The 21,093-nt window shown below is 33.4% G+C and overlaps 2 protein-coding genes across 8 annotated transcripts; one reads left to right on the top strand and one right to left on the bottom strand.

The window, feature by feature from the left end:
• Positions 1–3,216: 3,216 nt before the first annotated feature.
• On the bottom strand, positions 3,217–8,565 carry LOC127852143 (uncharacterized). 2 transcript variants are annotated; one of them, XM_052385980.1, is made up of 4 exons: positions 8,382–8,565; positions 6,996–7,080; positions 5,860–5,999; positions 3,217–5,167 (listed from the first exon to the last, which is right to left on the bottom strand). In XM_052385980.1, the coding sequence occupies exons 1-4, from the start codon at positions 8,431–8,433 to the stop codon at positions 4,968–4,970; spliced, it is 477 nt and encodes a 158-aa protein (XP_052241940.1). In that variant the 5' UTR covers positions 8,434–8,565; the 3' UTR covers positions 3,217–4,967. The 2 variants fall into 2 exon arrangements, with proteins under 2 accessions (XP_052241940.1, XP_052241930.1); XM_052385970.1 differs by having other exon boundaries at positions 3,217–5,194; positions 8,382–8,556.
• Positions 5,885–20,891, top strand: LOC127852064 (uncharacterized protein DDB_G0290685-like). Of its 6 annotated transcripts, XM_052385946.1 has the most exons (10): positions 5,911–6,015; positions 6,611–6,642; positions 6,983–7,108; positions 12,171–12,295; positions 12,854–12,920; positions 13,164–13,277; positions 17,184–17,559; positions 17,976–18,044; positions 18,594–18,705; positions 18,904–20,890. In XM_052385946.1, exons 7-10 carry the CDS (start codon positions 17,185–17,187, stop codon positions 19,791–19,793), a joined length of 1,446 nt encoding a protein of 481 aa, XP_052241906.1. In that variant the 5' UTR covers positions 5,911–6,015; positions 6,611–6,642; positions 6,983–7,108; positions 12,171–12,295; positions 12,854–12,920; positions 13,164–13,277; position 17,184; the 3' UTR covers positions 19,794–20,890. The 6 variants fall into 6 exon arrangements, 5 of the variants coding, with proteins under 5 accessions (XP_052241905.1, XP_052241907.1, XP_052241909.1 ...); XM_052385945.1 differs by lacking the exon at positions 6,611–6,642 and having other exon boundaries at positions 5,885–6,015; XR_008036097.1 differs by lacking the exons at positions 6,611–6,642; positions 18,594–18,705 and having other exon boundaries at positions 5,885–6,015; positions 18,904–20,891.
• The last annotated feature ends 202 nt before the right edge of the window (positions 20,892–21,093 follow it).

Below are 21,093 nucleotides of genomic sequence, written 5' to 3'. Positions count from 1 at the left end.
GAATAAAAGTTCAGAACATATCACGTTTTAATGAGAACTCTCGGAAAACTTACTTTTGAAATTGGAAAACTCCTAAAACTATTTTATACATATTGACTCATTCCGCTTAATTTCAGGTTCACTAATAAATTCCATAAATGATAAAATTTACAATTAATTGATAAAATGTATTACATTCTATTGATCATATTCGTGTGTTTGGTTTAAGATTGATTACATAAAACATTAAGTTTTATACATTAAGTATATGCACGCTTAAAATGTACTGTACTGCTCATAACGCATTTGATACTTGTATGTGTGACTGATACCAAACATACATGCAGGAAACAAATATCGTTAATTTATTTCTAGTAACCCATCTTGTGCTTGTTTAGAAAGACTTAGTAGTTTGTTTCATTGATGAGACAATATTCTAAATACCGTCAACATTGCACAAGCATGTCGGGTACATTGAATTGCATACCTCGTTCATTTGTAAATGACATATAATTGATTAAATTGTTTTGTTTTTACTGTCTTTAAAAACAATATAATTTATTCAATGCTATGCTATTTTACAAATTAATAGCTTCAATTCATAAGAGTGAAACTTGAAAGGAGCAGTTGTACGCGCTTCTTACGAATATTTCTTCCCCTCAGTAGGCATAACGGTACGAAGAAGCACATCATAATATTGTCCCTCGTGTAAAAATGTTTTTGATCAATGTCAATCTCGACATTATTTGAGTCTTGTTCTGCGAAAACTGGGCTTAATGCATGTGCGTAAAGTGTCGTCCCAAATTAGCCTGTGCAGTCCGCACAGGCTAATCAGGGACGACACTTTCCTCTTTTATGATATTTTTCGTTTAAATTAAGTGTCTTCTACACGAAAATCTAGTTTAGGTGGAAAGTGTCGTCCCAGATTAGCCTGTGCGGACTGCACAGGCTTATCTGGGACGACACTTTACGCACATGCATGATGCCTAGTTTTCTCAGAACGCGACTTATTTGTGTTCCGAACTGTTATCAAGTATGGCGACAATGCAAAAGTACGACAATGCGATGGCGACAATTCGACAACGCGATAGTACAATCACGACCATGCGACAGTGCGACAATACGATGGCGACAATGCGATAGTCATGTCGTACTGTCGCCATCGTTTCATCGCATTGTCGCCATCGTACTATCGCGTTATCGTACTGTCGTCATCGTATTATCGCATTGTCGAAATCTTACTATCGCACTGTCGCCATCGTACTATTGAATTGTCGCAATCGTACTGTCGCATTGTCGCCCTCGTACTATCGCACAATTGCATTGTACATAACGGTAGCTGTAAACAGGTGGTTTCTTATATGAGCCACTGAATATATGTGCTTAAAGTGTCGTCCTAGATCAGCCTATGTCGTCCCCTTATCAACGACGAAATTTTATGCTTTATAGGTGAGTCTGTATGGACTACACAGGCTAATCTGCGCCGACACTTTCAGCACATGCATGAAACCCCGTTATCACAGAGCGAGAGTCATATCAGTATTTGATACTTCAGATAGGGATTCTTGCATGTACAGTCAAGGGTGACCTTGACCTTTAAGCGAGCAACATGGTTATTGTTCTTGAAGCGCCGTTGTGATGTGATGATTTGAGTGTGCCAATTAATGTCACAATCACTAAATGCACAAAACAGTGGTTGGTTGGACACCAACATGTTCTTTCCTATTAATAAAGATATACGCAAAAATTCCAATTGTCATTTGTTACCTTAATATGCATCAGAGCATATATAATTAATTATATATCTTTTCATGTTTGTATTTATTATTATTGTATAAATAAATATCCAAACGAAAATCGTTAACATTTCATTTCAACAAAACAAACGTTTTAAATTATAGACATAAAGTAACGAAGCTATTAAATTTTTTTTGCCGATTTCAATGGTATATATTCTAAAACGAAACTAATGTTTATTTAGTAGTTTACCTACAATAAATAATTACATATTCATAACACGTACTAACACCTTCGCAAAAACGTAAGAACGCTTACAGAAAATCATAATCTAGAAGTATATGTAAATGATCTAGATTACATTTTGACAAACATGTATACAGAAGTTATGTCTATTTGGCTAGCGCAAGTGAACTTGGACCTTGGTAACATCACCCTTTCCTAAGCCGGTTTTTAAACTATTTTAAATATTATTTCAGTTTTTGTTTTTCTTTTGTATTAATAGTATGATATATGTTTAAAGTTAGGTAGTTATCGATAATTGTATTTTAAAATAAACACCGGAAAACCAATGTAAAACAGATTTAAAGTAGAAAACAGCATATCGAGCATTTAAAATGACAACATACAACAACTTTATATTAAGCTTCTTTGAGTATACTCAAAATCCACTGTTTTGTAGTGTTCAAACTATGTTTATACTTCGTATGTTCATATCTGTTTTAATCGGTTCAGTATGGTGACAGAGGAATGCAACGGCGTCTTATCAGTAAATCTTTGTATTTAGAAAGAAGGAGTTAAGGCTAATAAACGACCCAAGATACGAAATCACGGACAAGTCATTGCAATAAAAACAGCAAAAGAATGCATAAGATCACGTACACTTTAAATGTGCGCGTTGTAATGGTAAACACATGGGGATGAGTTTCATTCAATACAAGACAACTTGGCGATTTTAAGATAACATCAAAAAGTGCTAGCAAAGGTTTTGATAACCAAAACACACAAAGTCTATTCACAACACTAATATTTGTTCAAGGACGATGATAAAAAGCTTTAAGTGTTAAAACAATTGATTTTAACGATTCGTGATGATAGAAATTTAAAATTCACGGATTTTGCAGCCATGAATGCAGAACATATTTAATAGTATCACATGTCTGTACAAAACCGGTCTTCTGCCGAAACCTATATATTATGTTTTGCATTTCCTCTACCACAAAACTAAATAAACCTCAATGGTTTATGCCCCAAATGTTTTCAAATTTATACCCATACTTTAAATATTCCCACACAATACGTATAAAACTAGCTCTTTCGATTACGTACCTTAGAGACTTAAATATGACAATATTGAATAATTTGACGGGGTACTGCATCTAGCTGGTGTTGCATTAAATACACTTTGAGACTTTTCTAACCCAACACGTATTCCAACTCATATAGCTGCCTTAGTTTATATCGGATGTTGTTGAAGATTGGACAAATTCAACACATATCTAAAGCTACATGTAAATTTAATTGAAATTGAACAACATTAAAGTATAAAACATAACAATTGAAAACAATCACTGCAAAAGTAAAATGCTCAAAATCGTACAACGTAAAATAATAATGTGAAAAGTATAATGCAATAACTAACACGTCTTAATGATCAACTGGCTTGCAACAATTGTGAATCTGAATATTCATACGAGCCACATTGTTTTGTTTAAATTAATGTAATGTTTTCCTGTTGTAAAAACCCATAAAGAATGATGACATTGAAATTAAATTCGAAATATATAGTGTTGTACTACACTTGGTGACTTTTCTAACGCAACTTTTTAAAAAACTTTTATATCTCAGTTGTGAGTTAATATTTTGGTTTAAAATTGAACATGTGATCATTTGACTGCAGTATGTAAACAACAGTAAACGCATAACTGAGTTTTTCAACTTTGATAAGTGTTACGTTAGAAAAGTCTCCAAATGACTGACACAATTCCTGAAACCTTTTGGGGTAGACATTGTTGTATAGTTAGTAGTGTATGATACAGGGAAAACATTAACACGATTTTGTATACTTATTATTTTAATAACATTTAAATCTATTGAACCTTTTATCCTAAGCATTCACCACTAGGGACTAGGGCGATTTATTCTATAATAAAACACACTAATACAAATTAATAACCGACTTCATATGCTTCATATTAGTCCTGTAGCTCGATTGTAAAAAAAATAATAACAGAAAAAATCTCAAACTATTTGGTAAATTGCTAACATTTTTGCAAATGAAAAATCATTCAAGGTCTGTAACTCAATTATATTTGTAACAAATGGTGGCATTTGGGTGTAAACTATTTTACTTAAATATTTTGTAATAATGTCAATACATGATATTTCAATGGGCTTATTTGACTAATATCTGAGCTGGCCTTTGCGAACAGCCCCGCTTGAACTGCAATAAGGCAAATTAAGCCAACTAGAAAAAATAAGTTCGGTAAAATGGTATGAGAACGTCCACGATAATAGTTTTACACAAACGCAAAACCGTAGTCATAAGTTCAGTCAAAAACACGTTTGACATAACCAAGAAATGTACACTATTGGGAAATCGAAACTGTTCTGTTGATATTGGTTCATATGACACATAAGTACAATTGAGTAGCGTTCTGAGAAAACGGGGCTTAATGTATGTGCGGAAAGTGTCGTCCAAGGTTAGCCAGTGCAGTTCGCACAGGCTATTCAGGGACGACAATTTCCGCTTTTATGGTATCAATAGTTTTAAGGAAGTCCCTCCTTACCGAAAATCAAGTTTAGGCGGAAAGTGTCGTCCCTGATTAGCCTGTGTGGACTGCACAGGCTAATCTTGGACGACACTTTACGCACATGCTTCATGCCCAGTTTTCTCAGAACACGACTCAGTTTATCAAAGTTATGAAACAAACTTTGATTCGCGGTAAATTTGACAATTTATTGATAAACTGTCTTTAAAAACTATGATATGTTTTAATAAATGAATATTTTAATGAATTTAAACAAATTAAATGTGAACGAACAAAACCTAATAGTACACAATTACTCGTTCTTGTAAAGAATTGTTCTTCCCTTCAGCCATAACAAAAACAAAGCTGAAGACATAGTTTAGTGTTATCAACAGTTTTCGCTCTGTAAACATTCATTTTCATTAAGCAGAACAGGCATTAAAATATCGACAAGTATATTCACTCTGTGAACATTCATACCCATTAATGTCCAAATAGTAATTATTTTTGTTCAGTTGTCGTATCCGGTACAGTATGGTTAATGTACGCATGTGCCTCCAGACCCGGGCTGTACGCCGGATATGGTGCCTGCAACCCGGACTGTGTCTGACCATATGCCGGTGGAGGGGGATATCCGGTTTGCATTCCGTACTGCGTCTCACCGATGCTGGGCGGCGGGTAGTTTTCTGTCTGTATTTGCCCTGCAGTTGTTGTGTACATAACGGTAGCTGCAAACATATGAGTCGTGTTCTGAGAAAACTGGGCTTAATGCATGAGCGTTAAGTGTCATCCCAGATTAGCATGTGCAGTCCGCACAGGCTTATAAGGGACGACACTTTCCGCCTATACTTGAATTTCAGTAAGCAAGGAATTCCTTGAAACTAAAAAAACTCATAAAAGTGGAAAGTGTCGTCCCTGATTAGCCTATGCGGACTGCACAGGCTAATCAAGGACGACATATTGCGCACATGCATTAAGCCCAGTATTCTCAGAACGCGGCTCCTTATTATTACGATGTCGTATTTAAACCTCGCTCTGGAAAACCAGGGTGAATGTAAGTGTCCTCCTAGATCATCCTTTGTAGTCCACTCCAGGATTATCAAGGACGACACTTTCTGATTTAATAGTATTTTTTGTTTACATAAAGTGTATTCTTAGAGAATATGAAGTGTTGCCGGAAAGTGTGTGTGCATGCGTGCGTGCGTGCGCGCATGTGTGCGTGTGTTTGTGTGTTTGTTTTTTTTGTTTTGTTGAATGATCGGCATTTGATTAATTTTACATTTTGTAAATTTGTTTGATTGTTTACTTGATTAAATGATCCAAAGTGAAAAAAACAATCGTCGTGTCGTATAACATTATATGCCAAGGTCGCCTCTCAAAGGTCATTCATTACCTTGTTGTGGCTGTCCTATCACCTGGCCCTGTGCAGCCCGGGACCTACATTGTCTCATGCAGCAACCCAATAACACCACACAAAAGGCAATGAAACCCACCACCCCGCTAACGATCTCGATGATACGACCCACGGCCATGCTGCAAATGTACATAGGTAATATGAATGTACCGTCCCAACATAGAACTTCTACTATCGCTCAATGCTTGTTTTCCAGAATAGTTCCGAATTTGTGAATACTTCTGAACATAAGTAGACCATATATATCGATAAACGACAATGTTAGTTTTTGTGTCGATGCTTTCGTTTTCGTCATGTAAGTTTTAAATATTTGAGACATAAACTCAGCCTAAATGTGTTTAAAAGTGTACATTGAGAAAATACACTTAGTAAGCTATAATCACACACACACATATATATATATATATATATATATATATATATATATATATATATATATATATATATATATATATATATATATATATATATATATATATGTGAAACGTTAGTGTGTAAAAAAACATGTATACTTAATATAAAAAGGTTTTCGCAAAACAAAAAATTAGCTTTATGATCAGGGCTACATGTATATTTCTATTTTTTGTATTAATCCAGATAGATATTTGCAACACACTCACATCACACGCGCATTTGTAAAAGTCTATCGGTATTTAACGTGGAATATCAAATAACATAGTATAGATATATTATACCAATAACCCAAAATATGTACCCTTTTCAAACACAGAGAGTTTTGACGACAGTCGTGTGTGAATTACGGTACGTTTAATCTGTATACAATTCTGAAAATGTGTGTATTGGTAATTAATTGAAATGTCGGTATGACATTTTGGGAATTACAATAATAATATGGGATTGATATTTGCTTTTGTGTTAGTATTGATAGAGTTTATTTCGTTATGATAACTTTTGAGCAATAAAAAGCCTAAGTCACATTGCAAGTATCACATACGTTTTGTAGCATTTAGTACAACAAAGGGGTACACCATTTATACATTTTGTTGTCAAATTTACAATTGTGTGGTTTTCAAGCCTGAATTTGTCACAAAATTTAAACTTAAGAGTTGTTATTCTTTTATAATGTTTTCCTCATTTTCAGTTACACTTCGTACCAGCAGCTCCTGTCGTTATTGCAACAGTATGTGCCGTCTCCACAATATTTGTAGGACAGTCCTCTGCATACCTCGTCACAGTGAACTAAACAGAACAACGTTCAGAAATATAAGTAATGCAATAGAAATAATACTCTGCTAAAGCTTTTTGAAATGAATATAAGATCTAACTAACCGAAAATAGGTCAAGCCGTTTTTTAAAGTTGCGATAACAAAAATAACGCAATAACGTGTAACAGTATTCTCTATTTAAACAAAACTTCAATTTGAATTCCATGACTTGTTATATACAAATGTATGCACAAGATTTAACCACAATAACATGTATAAGATGAAAAGCGAATTTAAAAAGATTTGAAAAGATATATATTTGATATATATATATTATATATTGATAAGATGTATATGTATCAAAAATCAACCTATTTTTTCTTGCTCATAAAAACAGTGATTAATTACAACCTTTGAAAAACTTACTGAAATGGTACGTTTTAAGTTACTCTGCCATTCGTGAAAATTAGATCAATACCTGGTATACATACCATTGTTAAAATTTAATTGTTAAAATGTTGACCTTTTCTACAATTTCTTATTCGTATATTTAATCTTTGTATGCAGGTGATACTGTCCCTTTAGCAACACAAATGTTTTATTTAAACAAAATAGATACTACTACGCTAAAAACATCTGAATATTTCAAGTAAAAAGCAAAATGTTAAAAAAAACAGTAAGCTTTGAGAAGTAGATTGCACGAATTGTTTAAAATTAAAACCCCGAAAGCGTATTTACCCATTTATGCCTAGCGTCTAGAAAAAAGACCTATGCAAACAGCGTAGACCCAGATGAGACGCCGCATAATGCGGCGTCTAATCAGGGTCTGCGCTGTTTGCTTAAAGGAATTTCTGTAAGAAACATTCTAAATATAGAAATAAATTTACTAGACAGCCTAATTTGGGAAATAAATTGATCCAATTTAGAAGGATGGGAGTGTCCACTAGGCATAAATGGGTTAAAATCCCGTGCCAACAGATAAATGAACCGCAAAGACTCCTTGGAAAAGGCGGTGTTCCTACTTTATTTTTATTTTCAGTTTTATTTTATGTTTACTGTACTGGCTTGTATCGTGTAGACAAATGGTCTATTGTATTGAATAAACAATTAGTGGGTATTTACAAGACTTGCTTTCCTGATAATGTTTTTTGACTTTCATTTCTTTTCTATATATTCAAAATGATTTGAATACGTTAAACGCAGCAAGTACACAAATCTTTTCAATTTGGTAAATGAATAGGCCACCTGAACCCTAAAAACATAACATACATTTTTTATTACAATATTAAGTTTCACTTTCATAAATATAATAAGAAGAATCATAAAATAACTGACCGATCCACTGTACATTTAAAATTACTAATCCGAATAGCTTTTTATTAAACATTGTAAGACCTTCTCAGCGAACGTTATATCCAATTACTGTGTGTTCCTTTTAAAGTGCCTAAATATTTTTTAAACATTTATATTAGACTCAATGTAGACTTTTTGGTGATAACGGTATGGGCGGGCGTCCTATAAACAGATATTTGATAAACAGGTTGCATGGCCAAAATACATCTTAATTTCGCAATCGTTGTCAAATCTAAATCTCGGGTACATTCATGATACCATTTATTTACAAAATGATTCAACACCTTTGAGTGGGGTCATTTAAACTAGATCCTTGTGTGGAGATGTCAAAAAAAGAAGTACACTTGATTTCTCACTGTAAATTTATAAAGATATATATTGTATATTTAAAGATGCAATACAGTTACAAAAGATTCATTAAAAACTTTGTAAAAAAATATCTGTTCATTCGTTCTTGATGATAGTTATGTAGGTGTTCTCAGGTTTCTCAGCAATGTCTGACACTTTTAATATATTTTATATGATGAGGACTTAATTACAATTGATAATTGTCGAAACCAATGTGTATTTTATGTATATTTTAAGGGATACTTATTTATAAAGTTTTATAATATAAACTATAAAACAGAATATCATGTTCAGAGCAGATTTAAAGTAGGAAACACTTAACCGATCCAAATTGCCTTAAACATTACAACGCAAAACATCTTTATATTAAGGATGGTACGTTGTGTTCGCTAATTTTCCTTTAATTCCGCTCTTTGATTTTGAAATCTACGTTTATTCTACATATTTCATAATATGCTTCAATCTTTTCGAACTGCTAATAATGGTATACACCGGCGTCTTATCAGTTAATGTAGTTAATTTGAAACAAGAAGCTTCGGCTAATAAATGACAATGATGATGGAAAGCGGTAGTATTTAAACGATTGAATTTACTGACTCATGATACTATAAATAAAACTATTCACAGACTTTGCAGTAAAGAATGACGGATACATTTCGTATTATCAAAAGTCTACCAAAAGAAATCTTATACCAAATCTCACCAATTTTCTAATGTTTATCATGTTCTACATCGCCCCATGAAACCCGAAACCTTGTGAGTAGTGTAAAACCATTGGAGCAGTGTTCGGTATTTTACCATGAACTTACATATGGGAAGTAAATTGGAACAATTAAAACAATTGAAGTCCAATTTGAAACAAGTGTGTATTAACATTGATAACAAAGGTATTGGTCTACATGTAGAAAAAATCTTGACAAATTTTCTTAAAAGAATGATCGAAAAATGGCTCCCTGAAGTAGAAGATCGGGCAAAATGGGCCATGTTCAGGCATTTAGGTGAAAAAAAAAACAGCTTTAATTTGCAAGAGACTACAATAATTAAAGGATTTATACAAACTTACACATGTCTTCCATAACCTCTCAGCAGGGTTTCTCAAGAAAACTATTTCTTGTGGACCAATTTGCGTTTTGAATGACCATGTTGGTAAAACATGGAAACCATCTGGAGAAGACCAGGAAACCGTATATGAGAAGTCACTTTATAATTATTTTTGGTGAAAAAAAAACAACTAATTTCCAGCCATTTTGTTGCAATTTCTTTGCTTTTTTGAAGCCTATAGTAAGTGTATGTGGGCACATATGCATACAAATGTACTTTTAAATGCCGTATTTATTATCAATAGTGCCTTTTCAACATTCTCGAGTACTATTTTTATTTACCAACACTATTTTGGAAAATTTAAAGAAAGACTTGATTGCTTTGTCACATAAATTAATTGGTTAGTTACATAGAATGATGACTTAATAAGTGAATACGGGGGTTGCATGTATAATATTTAATTAGTCACAGTTTCAAAGTAGGTGGTAGTGATGATCGCAATCCTTTTTTTATTGATTCACTTTTTTAAGAGCCTCAAAAACTTGTCATTACCTTATTACCGAAAATATAAGGACTTTTTTTAAACCTGCCAACAACAACCAACTGCCATAGATAGGACTTGGGTTATGTAGAGCGGTGGCTGTTGTTTTCAGATGATTTGAGTAACAGGCGTTAAAGTGACTAGTTTCTTATACATTTTATATACATAACTAAATTGACAAAAGTCATAACTTTGGGATACATATGTCAATAAGTTAAACAGTTGATAGACACTGTGAGCGAGTAGTATAGGAAAATGGGATACACTTAAGTCAACAATTTTTAGATACCCGTTTAAAATTTACTTTTTGAAATGTTGAAATGGGGATAGGAAGCAAGCGTTGTATTACATGGACTCGTGCATAGCATATATCTGATAAGATAAGGGGAGGTAAACCAAACAAGGTAATTTTAGCACAAACGGAAAAAAAGAGTTAGTTATTAAGATAAAACTATTAGCTTTACATATCTTAAGTAGACACATTATATGTCAGACAAAGTATTCACGTTTCTGAAATGATGTTGGATGGAAGGCAAAGAATATCATAGAATGTATAATAAATCATTAAAAGTAAGTTTGTATAAATCCTTTAAGTATTGTAGTGGCTTGCAAATTAAAGCAGTTTTTCTCCCCTAAATGCCTGAACATGGCCCATTTTGCCCGGTTTTCTACTTCAGGGAGCCACATTTCGCTCATTTTTTTAAAGAAAATTTGTCAGGATTTTTTTCTAAATGTAGGTCAATACCTTTGTTATCAATGTTAATACAAAGTTGTTTCAAATTGGACTTAAAATTTTATTTTTTCCAATTTACTTTCCCAATGTAAGTTCATGGTAAAATACCGAACACTGCTCCAATGGTTTAACACCGCTCACAAGGTTTCGGGTTTCCTGGGGTGTATATAACTAAATTTATTAAGCAAAGTGAAATATCTAGGAAACTAAGTTAAATTCATACGTGCTGATCTTATTCTAATGTTGCACATCCACTTAAAACACAAACATCCGCACTTGACATGCGAAATCTCTCACGTATTCCTTAACTGATACCAAATGTTAAACAAGTAACATGTTAAAGAGGGGAATTTATGTTGTTGTTTTTTTTGTTTAAATTCACAAAACAAAACATCCATAGGCATACACAAATTGTTAAAACAAAGAAAATATTATAAATACAAGGGAAGTGATGGCCCTGTAAATATCTCCTGATTCTACATGTCAAAACGTGTACACGTTTGGCAATTGTACATGTTACTGATGCCATGAATACATACATGAAACAAATATGGTTATTCCGATTCAAGTAACCAATCTATACAAGCTTGCTGCTATTAGATAGAATTATATACACTCCAATTCGTTCACTAAATATGTGTCATGAAAACTCTCACTTCTGTAAAATAAATCATATGACGAGGAGCAAATGTACAACTAACTCAATCAAAAGTGTTATGCTTCACATATGTTACTAAGTGCTTATTGCAACTTAACACTGCAAAACTCAGAATGTATTATAAACAAATATTTGAGATATGTTATATGTCAACAGTTGAGAATAACCTCAGACGCCGAATATCTGTTTCTGCATCGAAAAAGGTGCACCGAACATTATATGTATATAACCAAGATATGTGTTATCTCTATCTAGCATTAATCTCTTCTACCACTTAATTTTGTATTACACAGTATGCGTACATCATAAATGTGCCTGATTGTGTTAAGTCCATACTTACAGAAAAGTTGGTTGATTACTTGTCATTAAGGTTGAAAACTGCATCTGATAACTTCGCGCGTCAGGACTAAGTTTCGCCCCATGTTTCATTTTCTGAAACTTGCAATTCAGATTACCTCCCTTGAAGGCACGATTCAAACCAACGGAAATGGAAACTAGCTGATCAATTTCGAAAAATCCGCGTTTTCCCACAGTGATATATATATTACGCAATCTGACCCGTCTTCAACGCTCAGGTATATAGATTTAAACATTTATTTGTAACAAAACCGTTATATTGTAATAATACTCAGAGTTCGTACAGTTCACTGTTTGTTAAGGGTACTGTGTACAAACTGTCGTTTTATACAATCAAATAACTAACTTGCAATCAAAGTTTATAGTGTGTAGTCAGTAAAGGCTTAATTGAAAATGGCTCTTGAATCAAGCTTTATTTATAAGTCTCTATTAAACCGTTGGCATAGTTAACAATTATGGTGTTGAACAAATCATTATTCTAGAATTATAAGTTTTGGCACATAATCAGGTTAAAATACAATTTGACCCCCCCCCCCCCAAAAAAAAAAATTTAAAAAATGCTAGAAAAAGGTAGTTTGACTGATCCTTGTAGGAAGAAGGTACATTATAACCTCAAATTTTAACCGAAATCGAACCTGCGAACAAATAATATTTCAAGATGGCCGCCCAAACCTTTTTATAACTATGAAAGTTTCCACTCAAATCTGATGATTATTCTGGGGTCAAAGAACACTTTAAGATCATCAGACATAATGTAAGTTTATTATTTTACACAGAAATCCAACCTTAGTCCAACAATAGCCACCGCCAGAATAAGGTTGATCCATAACGTTTGACTATAAGGTAATGATTTTCATGTCAAACGCCATAGTTTTGAGACAATAAACACTTTGATTGAATTGTTGATATCACTAAACAGTTGCATCATCGTGAAATCAAATTTATGACATTCAGCTTTCCACTAACACCTGATACACATTCACCTTTGTCCATAACAATTGTATTATATCGTTATAGTGTCGTTGTCGTCCTCCTCGTAATCAGTAACAACTTCTTGTGAATTTTTTGAATTGTCAATATTTTCAGTTTGGCAAGGGCCACATTCAGCAGTGCATGGGGAGTCCATAGCGTCTGCAGCTGCATCAAGAGGATTTTCATCCTATAGAACAGTTACAATGGATGAGTTTAGTAGTTCTTCAGGTGCAGAATTGCTTCGTGTCCTGATTGCAATACATAGGATGTTTTCCTGTGTCCATTCCCACTCAGTTAGTTCCATAGTATTTGCCATCCCAATCATGGTTTGATAGTATACCCATTGGCTATGACAACCCGTTGTGTGTGATGTTGGGGGAAGTCGCTCAGGAGTGACGAATGTTTCGGCAGCAGCCTCTTTCTTTGTGCAAACATTATGACGCATTGATTCTTATGAATCATCGGACTTGCCACCAAACAGATCCACCTTCAAGTATTTGCAAATATATGATTTTTCCTCTTGAGACTTGTTTGAAAGTAGGAATGAACGAGCAAATGACTTCATGATAAGAATAATTTTTGTTTTGTTTTATAATTTCCGAATGACTGACTTTCTACCGATACCGAAAATGCTTACAGCATGTGTAAGCACGAACAAAATGCAACTTATTGCACACTTCGTCTCCTTAATGTGTTTTTTTCATAAGGTTAATATTATACAATTTAGGTTCCTTTAACTGTTTGTTTACATCTGAGCGGAAGTAGATGGTCTTATTGTCCCTTTCGGGGTAATGCAGCTAATCTGTATCCTCGCCGATTAACGTTGTGGTGCTATGACAGGATCGTTCTACTGTTGCTTTTACAATATCAATGGCTGCAACCCCTGGTGACACAACAGCATAACATCCCCTTTGTTGTCACAGCTAAGCTGTTCAAGAGCAATCACGCCTGCCTTGTTTTTTTCACGAGACAAAAAGTCCTCCCTTTTGCATGAGCATTCATTTATGTGAAGAACTCTTACTATGGTAACTTTGTTCCTCATCTCTGGTGTGTAATGTCTTTGACTTGATTCGTGTTCAGCATGAGCTCTAATTGTTTGAATTATATGAGGCTTGTCTGCTTTACGAAGTTTGTTCTTGAATTCAAAGATGTCAAGAGGTTGGGGTGTCAGTTATATTTAAGGGACAGATCTCTAGATGTTGACACTACCAAGAAATGCTTGCACAGAAGGGCAGGAATAAAAGCACGGTCTTTAGCAATCTTAACAGCGGAACAATCCCAACGAGTTTTTGCTCTATCTTTGTTCTCAAAATTATAAGCAAAGGCCGACTTTCATCTGTTATGATTCTGTTCCCAACATCCTGTTATGCACGAACATTCACTTTTAACAAGCCTCTATCCATTTGATCATGTTTCTTAGAGTAGGGTCAGCTGTGTAATGTGAGCAGGTTGCAATCTTTGTCTGCACTGTCTCGGGATCAAAAACATCTCTTTTGATGCGCTATTCAGCTGAGTGTTTGTAGTCTGAACTTAATGAGAAGGCCAGGTCTGTGAAATCATGCATCGCACTGTTATACTCGGATTTAACAGGTGCAGATAGGGTCCAAAGGTTTTGCATTTCCTCGGTCATCCCACTGCCGCGAGTTAGACCACTTGTGCTCTTAAGAGAACTTATCATTGTTTGCTCAATGACAAATACCCGACTTAACCCAGCCCAGCACTGATTGCTCTGACGAAAAACGGGAAAACCATCAACGAACGTTCGATTAACGTCTCGGTACGTTTTATCTAGACTGCTTATTTGCTGAAGATTGTTATAAGCAAATAGAAATCATAAGCACAATTGAATTTTTCCCATGGAAAGTCTCAAGGATGTTTTGGGACCGATTCCTTCAATAAGGGGTCCTTTGGACCCAGCATGTTCATCAGTGTAAGAAGACAATCCAACATCAGAACAAAAAACAATGTTTTAAGGCATCTGTTTTGTGGGGCATCAGTTATGATTTCGGCAGCCTTCCAATACAAGGACCGGTCAAACGTTACAATGGTGGGAAGGTTGTGCTTCATGGCAAGGTTGCAAACACAGTCTTATGTTTATAGAAGGCATGGTTTGTACCCAGAGTACATATTGATCAAAGGCAAGAATTTGACTGACGACTTCCCAGAGTGCTGGCTTTCATGATGCTAAATATGCATAATTCTCTGCCATTTCGGTGTTAACCGTCTAAAGCGGAACCAGACTTCCCAATAAATATTGACCCTCTTGTCATAATCGCGGCAGGTTCACGAATACCACCTCATTACAAGCATGCCTTGCCAACCGGTACTCTAAGATAATTTTTGTCTTACTTCTAGTGTGCAGCTTTGATGTCTGTTTTCGCTGAATCAGAAAGATTGTTCGTGACTCCATGTTGGATTTCTCTGTTATGTAATAGACTAACATAAATTGTTATTATCTTCCTGTGCAACCGGAAACCTACGTAAAGACACAAAAATGAAATTTGAGTAGATAAATACATAGTTATCATCATTATTAGGTTTTGGCCGCCATCTTCGACGCAATCTAGAAAAAAGCAATTTTTCAATGGTCAGATTTGGGTAGACTTTTGATGTGACTTAAAGGAAATTCTTCCCTACCAGGATCAGTTAAAATACATGTTGTATCAATTTTAAGAGGATTTGTTGGTAGTTGTTCATAATTATAATGACCTTATTTTAACATTTTTCCACCTAAAAAATTAAAACGCGATAGAGAAAATTTTTGCCTGGATTTAAATTGCGGACCGTGCCACATTTTTTCATATTTTTTTGTAAGAAAACAATTTCCTTCATGTTGCAATTAATTTTGAACCAGAAATTGATGAAATATAATCTAAGTTTAAAGATATCTAAATGACTTCATATTATATATAACTATATATACTAATAACTAATAAAATGAAAACAAGTGTAACTGTTGAACATTGAAAATATTTAATGGTTACAAGTAAATTTCTGTTAATGATCATGAGCTAGATCTGTATACAAGCTACTGACACAAACACACACTTTGCAAGCAAAACCTCAAGTCAATGAGCTGAAATTATTGTTCAAATCTAAGTTACAGTAACCTTTACCCAAGTACCCGTGGCCCAAAAATACAACCCAATTCAAGGCTTTCGTGCAAGGTTGCAATATCTTAGGTTTCATAAACATCTGTCAATGCAGACTAAGGAAGGAAAACGCATATTTGTTGCCTATCTCCCTCGTGTAAAACCCCTCTCTAATCAATCTAATTATAAGAATGTTACAAATTCGTTGAATTTCTAGTTATATAAAAAATAATGTGGTTATACACTATTGACATGTAAACATAAAATATATTTAGCCCCCATTTAGAATCAAATGGGACGAACAATGTAAACTTCATTAGATCAGTCAAAATAGTTGCTCTGAAAATAAGGCTGTGGGTTTTTCAACCTACTTTGTTCATGGAAAACTATGCTGATATTCATAAAAAGACATACGTCTTTCACAATAAAGCAAACCATTGTGCAGTTGACCCAGAAGGAGACATTCAAAGTAAAGATATGATTTTAGTTAAAAGCAATATGCTTGAAAAGTATTCTTTTAACAGAATACTAATGTTCAAGTATATTGTAAATCGGCTTGTATATTTCATGTTCTATCATAAAATAATAAGTGTTACTGCTTCTGTTTTCACATTTGATTTTGCAAGTGTGTGTGTTTTCTTTTAAATTAATCGAACTTGTGTTATAAAGAATCTGCAAAACTAATTAAATGCCATTATGTTTATAGCATAATGAGCTGACATTATTATTTGAACAATAAACATTGTTCTTTTTTATGTGTTTTTGAAAGTTTTATCAATAAGAGTTGCATTTGTTCAAATATATTATATAAAATCCTTTCTTGGAAAAAAGTGTGTTATCCTTAACAAAAGTAGTATAAATTTCAGATAAGATCTATGAAATGAGAGATGTTACTGATATATTGCTGCATTGTAATTATTTTTTTTTATTGATTTCATACTCTGTGATTTCATACAGTGAAAATACAAGAACGGCTATATTGTAAAACCGTAGGCTGTATCAATACATAAACCTTCAACTGACGGTTTCTTCATTATTTCAGAATGGCGTCACTCGACGGGAATCAAAACGAGATACATTACATACGTCTCTATATGCTTATTATGGAAGCGCGGAAGGTTCTGCGAGCCAAGTTTGACTCTATAATTAAACCTCCTGATTTAACTAACACGATGATGAGAGTACATGGAACAATAGATAAGCTGAAGAAATATAGGATTATCTCAAATGAACAATATAAACTGTTAAATCCAAATCCTAATTCTGAAAAGTTTGATACCACTTTGTTGGTGTGTCTTCTTCAAAACATCTGTAATTTAAACCCTAGAGACAAAGTGTGGTCTGAGAAAGATAATACTTACATTAAAGGTAATACAGACCAGGACAATATCCAGCGTATCAGGAATTTGAGAAACAAAGTAAGTACGCTAGGACTTGTTTACAGAACAGTTTTAAAAAATTTGAATTTTAAAAAATATTCATAAATTGTCGTACTCGAAAGTTATTTTCGGAAGTTTGTTTAAATTTTAATTTATAAAATGTTCATATATAATAATTTATATAAAGTATTTCAATCAGAAGTAAAAAAAATAAAATATTTTGAACCTTGAGGAGGAGGACTTTTTGTGTATGCATATTTGTGCGGACTTTTATTTAAATTTGTTGGTGATTTCGCTTTTTTATGCCGACAGGTGTTATGTTTCTTCGGGTTTTTTCTGTAAGCAGCGGATTAAATTGTGTGTATGAACATAAATTAATGTAGATACTTGCCAAACGACCTAAATGTAAGCCGAATGTTGCGAACACATGCAATGATTGCGTTAATTTGTTTCAGATGCAGCACAAAAACGTTGCAAGCATAGAGCAGCATGAATTTGATATCATCTGGAATGATTTAGAAAAGGTTCAAATTTCATGTTTATTTTTGTGACGAAATGTTTTTATTCTCTTTTTTGTATTTGTGCATTTGCATTTATGAAAAATATTGCATAACAATATAAAATACAACATGACTGATAAAAAAATGAAGAACTGCGAATCATATATTGTATTTCGGTCACCGATGGAAATACATCTGACTTTCGTTAAGTACATAACATAATTTATAACCATGTCTACTTAATACGTAAAATACAAATGATTAGAAGTATATAGCTCGCGATCATTCACCGAATATTTTGTGACCTCTAAGCATAGATGACACGCTTTTATTCTGTCTAATATACATACACTGTTGTATTCGTGCACGAGATTCAAAAGATAATGACAACACATCAGCAAGTCAGTGGCAGGTACGTGTTGGCGTGCCATACTTGTATACGTATGTCGGTCCAACTGTGAACCAATTTAGTAATAGATTTAGAAAAACTATACATTGAAGCAATCGGATATTTTCTTAAGGATACTTTTGTTTATGATTGAACAAATCGAAAATATGTTTTATGGAACACAGGCCATGGTAAATCTAGGGAGAAGCTGTGGACTGCACGATGTCCAGAATACTATTGACATCATCAAAACAAGAATACTGGAAATAGTTACACCAGAAATGAAAAATCTTCGTGGTTCGTATTTAAATATTGAACAAATATGTAATATTAGCCCTGTTTACTGTAATAATAGTCATAATAGTATATTATTAGTATAACTTGTAATATTGTTTATGACTATTATTACTAATATTCCGAAAGCAATTTTCGAGTCAATCAACACATTAAGTTTGTAGTTGATTTAAATGTTCAGTATTCAATTTATTTTCACAGAATACGCAATAAGGTTCCTTAAACAATATCAAGAGGAAACGATGGATAGACTGAGCCCAGATTTCTTTGAAAATGATGACACTGATGGCATGGATTACGACTCTTATGATCATCAAGATTTTGACTGTTCTATAGATTATGATGAATATGATCATCAAGATGTTGACTGTTCCATAGATAATGATGAAAATGAACATCAAGATTCGGACCGCTCCATAGATTATGATGAAAATGAACATCAAGATTTGGATCGTTCCATAGATTATGATGAAAATGAACATCAAGATTTGGACCGTTCCATTAAAAATGATGAAAATGAACATCAAGATTCGGACCGTTCCATAAATAATGATGGAAATGAAAATCAAGATTTGGACCGTTCCATAGATAATGATGAAAATGAACATCAAGATTTGGACCGTACTATAGATTATGATGAAAATGAACATCAAGATTTGAACCGTTCCATAGATTATGATGAAAATGAACATCAAGCTTTGGACCGTTCCATAGATTATGATGAAAATGAACATCAAGATTCGGACCGTTCCATAAATAATGATGGAAATGAACATCAAGATTTGGACCGTTCCATAGATAATGATGAAAATGAACATCAAGATTTGGACCGTTCTATAGATTATGATGAAAATGAACATCAAGATTTGAACCGTTCCATAGATTATGATGAAAATGAACATCAAGCTTTGGACCGTTCCATAGATAATGATGAAAATGAACATCAAGATTTGGACCGTTCCATAGATAATGATGAAATTGAACATCAAGATTTGGACCGTTCCATAGATTATGATGAAAATGAACATCAATATTTAGACCGTTCCATAGATTATGATGAAAATGAATACTGCGACGATGGTGATGAATAGTGTTTAAACGATTATTAAGTGAACAAAGAGAAACGATTGTATTGTCATTATGTGCGTAAAGAGGTTTCATGTTATGCAGTTGCTGTACAGATAACGGATTTGAATTATGAATGTAATAATGTCATAATAATAGTTGCTTATTGTAACACATCAGCAGTTGTACGTATATAAAATGGCGTGCGCTTTCAACTTATAGTGTGTTTTTTCTCTATAAAAGATAAGTTTTACATGGAAACATGATAGCCTTTTAACACATTTTTTAATATCGGTCAGTAAGGAAGTGTATATGTATTTACTGATCAAATTGTTTTGCATTTAAAACGACCCGACATGCACCATACTAGTGAACGAAAATTATAACGCTAATGATTAAGCAAAAAACATCGGTTTGATCAGGAATGTGATTATGTTGAGTGTGTTTTACATTATATTCGAAAACATTTAATCTTCAATAAATAATAATCTTCATTTAAAGGGATCTTTTCAAAGATTTTGGTATGTATTGAAGTTTGTCATGAAATAATTTATATTTATAAATGTAAACATTGGATTTATAAAGCTCGAGTAAAAGAAAAACAAGAATAAAATTACAAAAAGAAAAATGTAACCCTAAACAGGGCTCGAACCTCTGACCCCTGGAGTAAAAGTCTATCGCTTAGACCACTCGACCTCAATGTTCTAATATCTAATGAAACTTTACCGGAGATCGTGTGATGTTTATGCAACGCTAATGTTAAATACTAAGATTTAGAAAGACCGGTGACTATATTTATAACCTCACTCAAATATGCACAACCATTTAATAAAGCTGTATGTTTTGATTAGGAAGTTAAAGGTGCATGGACCTATCTCTTTATGAAGTGTTTTTGGACTTACTGCGCTTTATTTGTTTGTGCAGAAATGAATTGCATGCTGTAAGTTTCTTGTTTAAAGCATAACTAGAAACGTAATGAATGGATTCAAATGAAATGTCTTATATTGATATAGGGCTTTGAGAGCAAGGGTAGAGTAAAAGTACCAACACTGTGTCTTCAATATTTACATAATTTTTTCTTTTGTTAATTTTCTTGTTTACTCTATAATTCTATTGCAATAAAAAATAAAGATGAAACATAAAATTGTTTATAAAATAAAAATGAATGTAATACAATTTATATGTAATCGTTGACATTTAGATTTCTGTTTGTAAAAAAATAAATATTAAATATAACTTTTATGTTTTCCGCAACCTTTAAGATTGTGATAACACTTTCGGGCGAAAACATTACTTCGGGGGCATTCAGCATTTACAGTGACATCA

The sequence above is a fragment of the Dreissena polymorpha genome, chromosome 1 (assembly GCF_020536995.1).
Source record: "Dreissena polymorpha isolate Duluth1 chromosome 1, UMN_Dpol_1.0, whole genome shotgun sequence".
Taxonomy (NCBI): Eukaryota; Metazoa; Mollusca; class Bivalvia; order Myida; family Dreissenidae; genus Dreissena; species Dreissena polymorpha.
The sequence above is the reverse complement of the archived record's forward strand: the minus strand, read 5'-3'. Positions and strand labels throughout refer to the sequence as shown.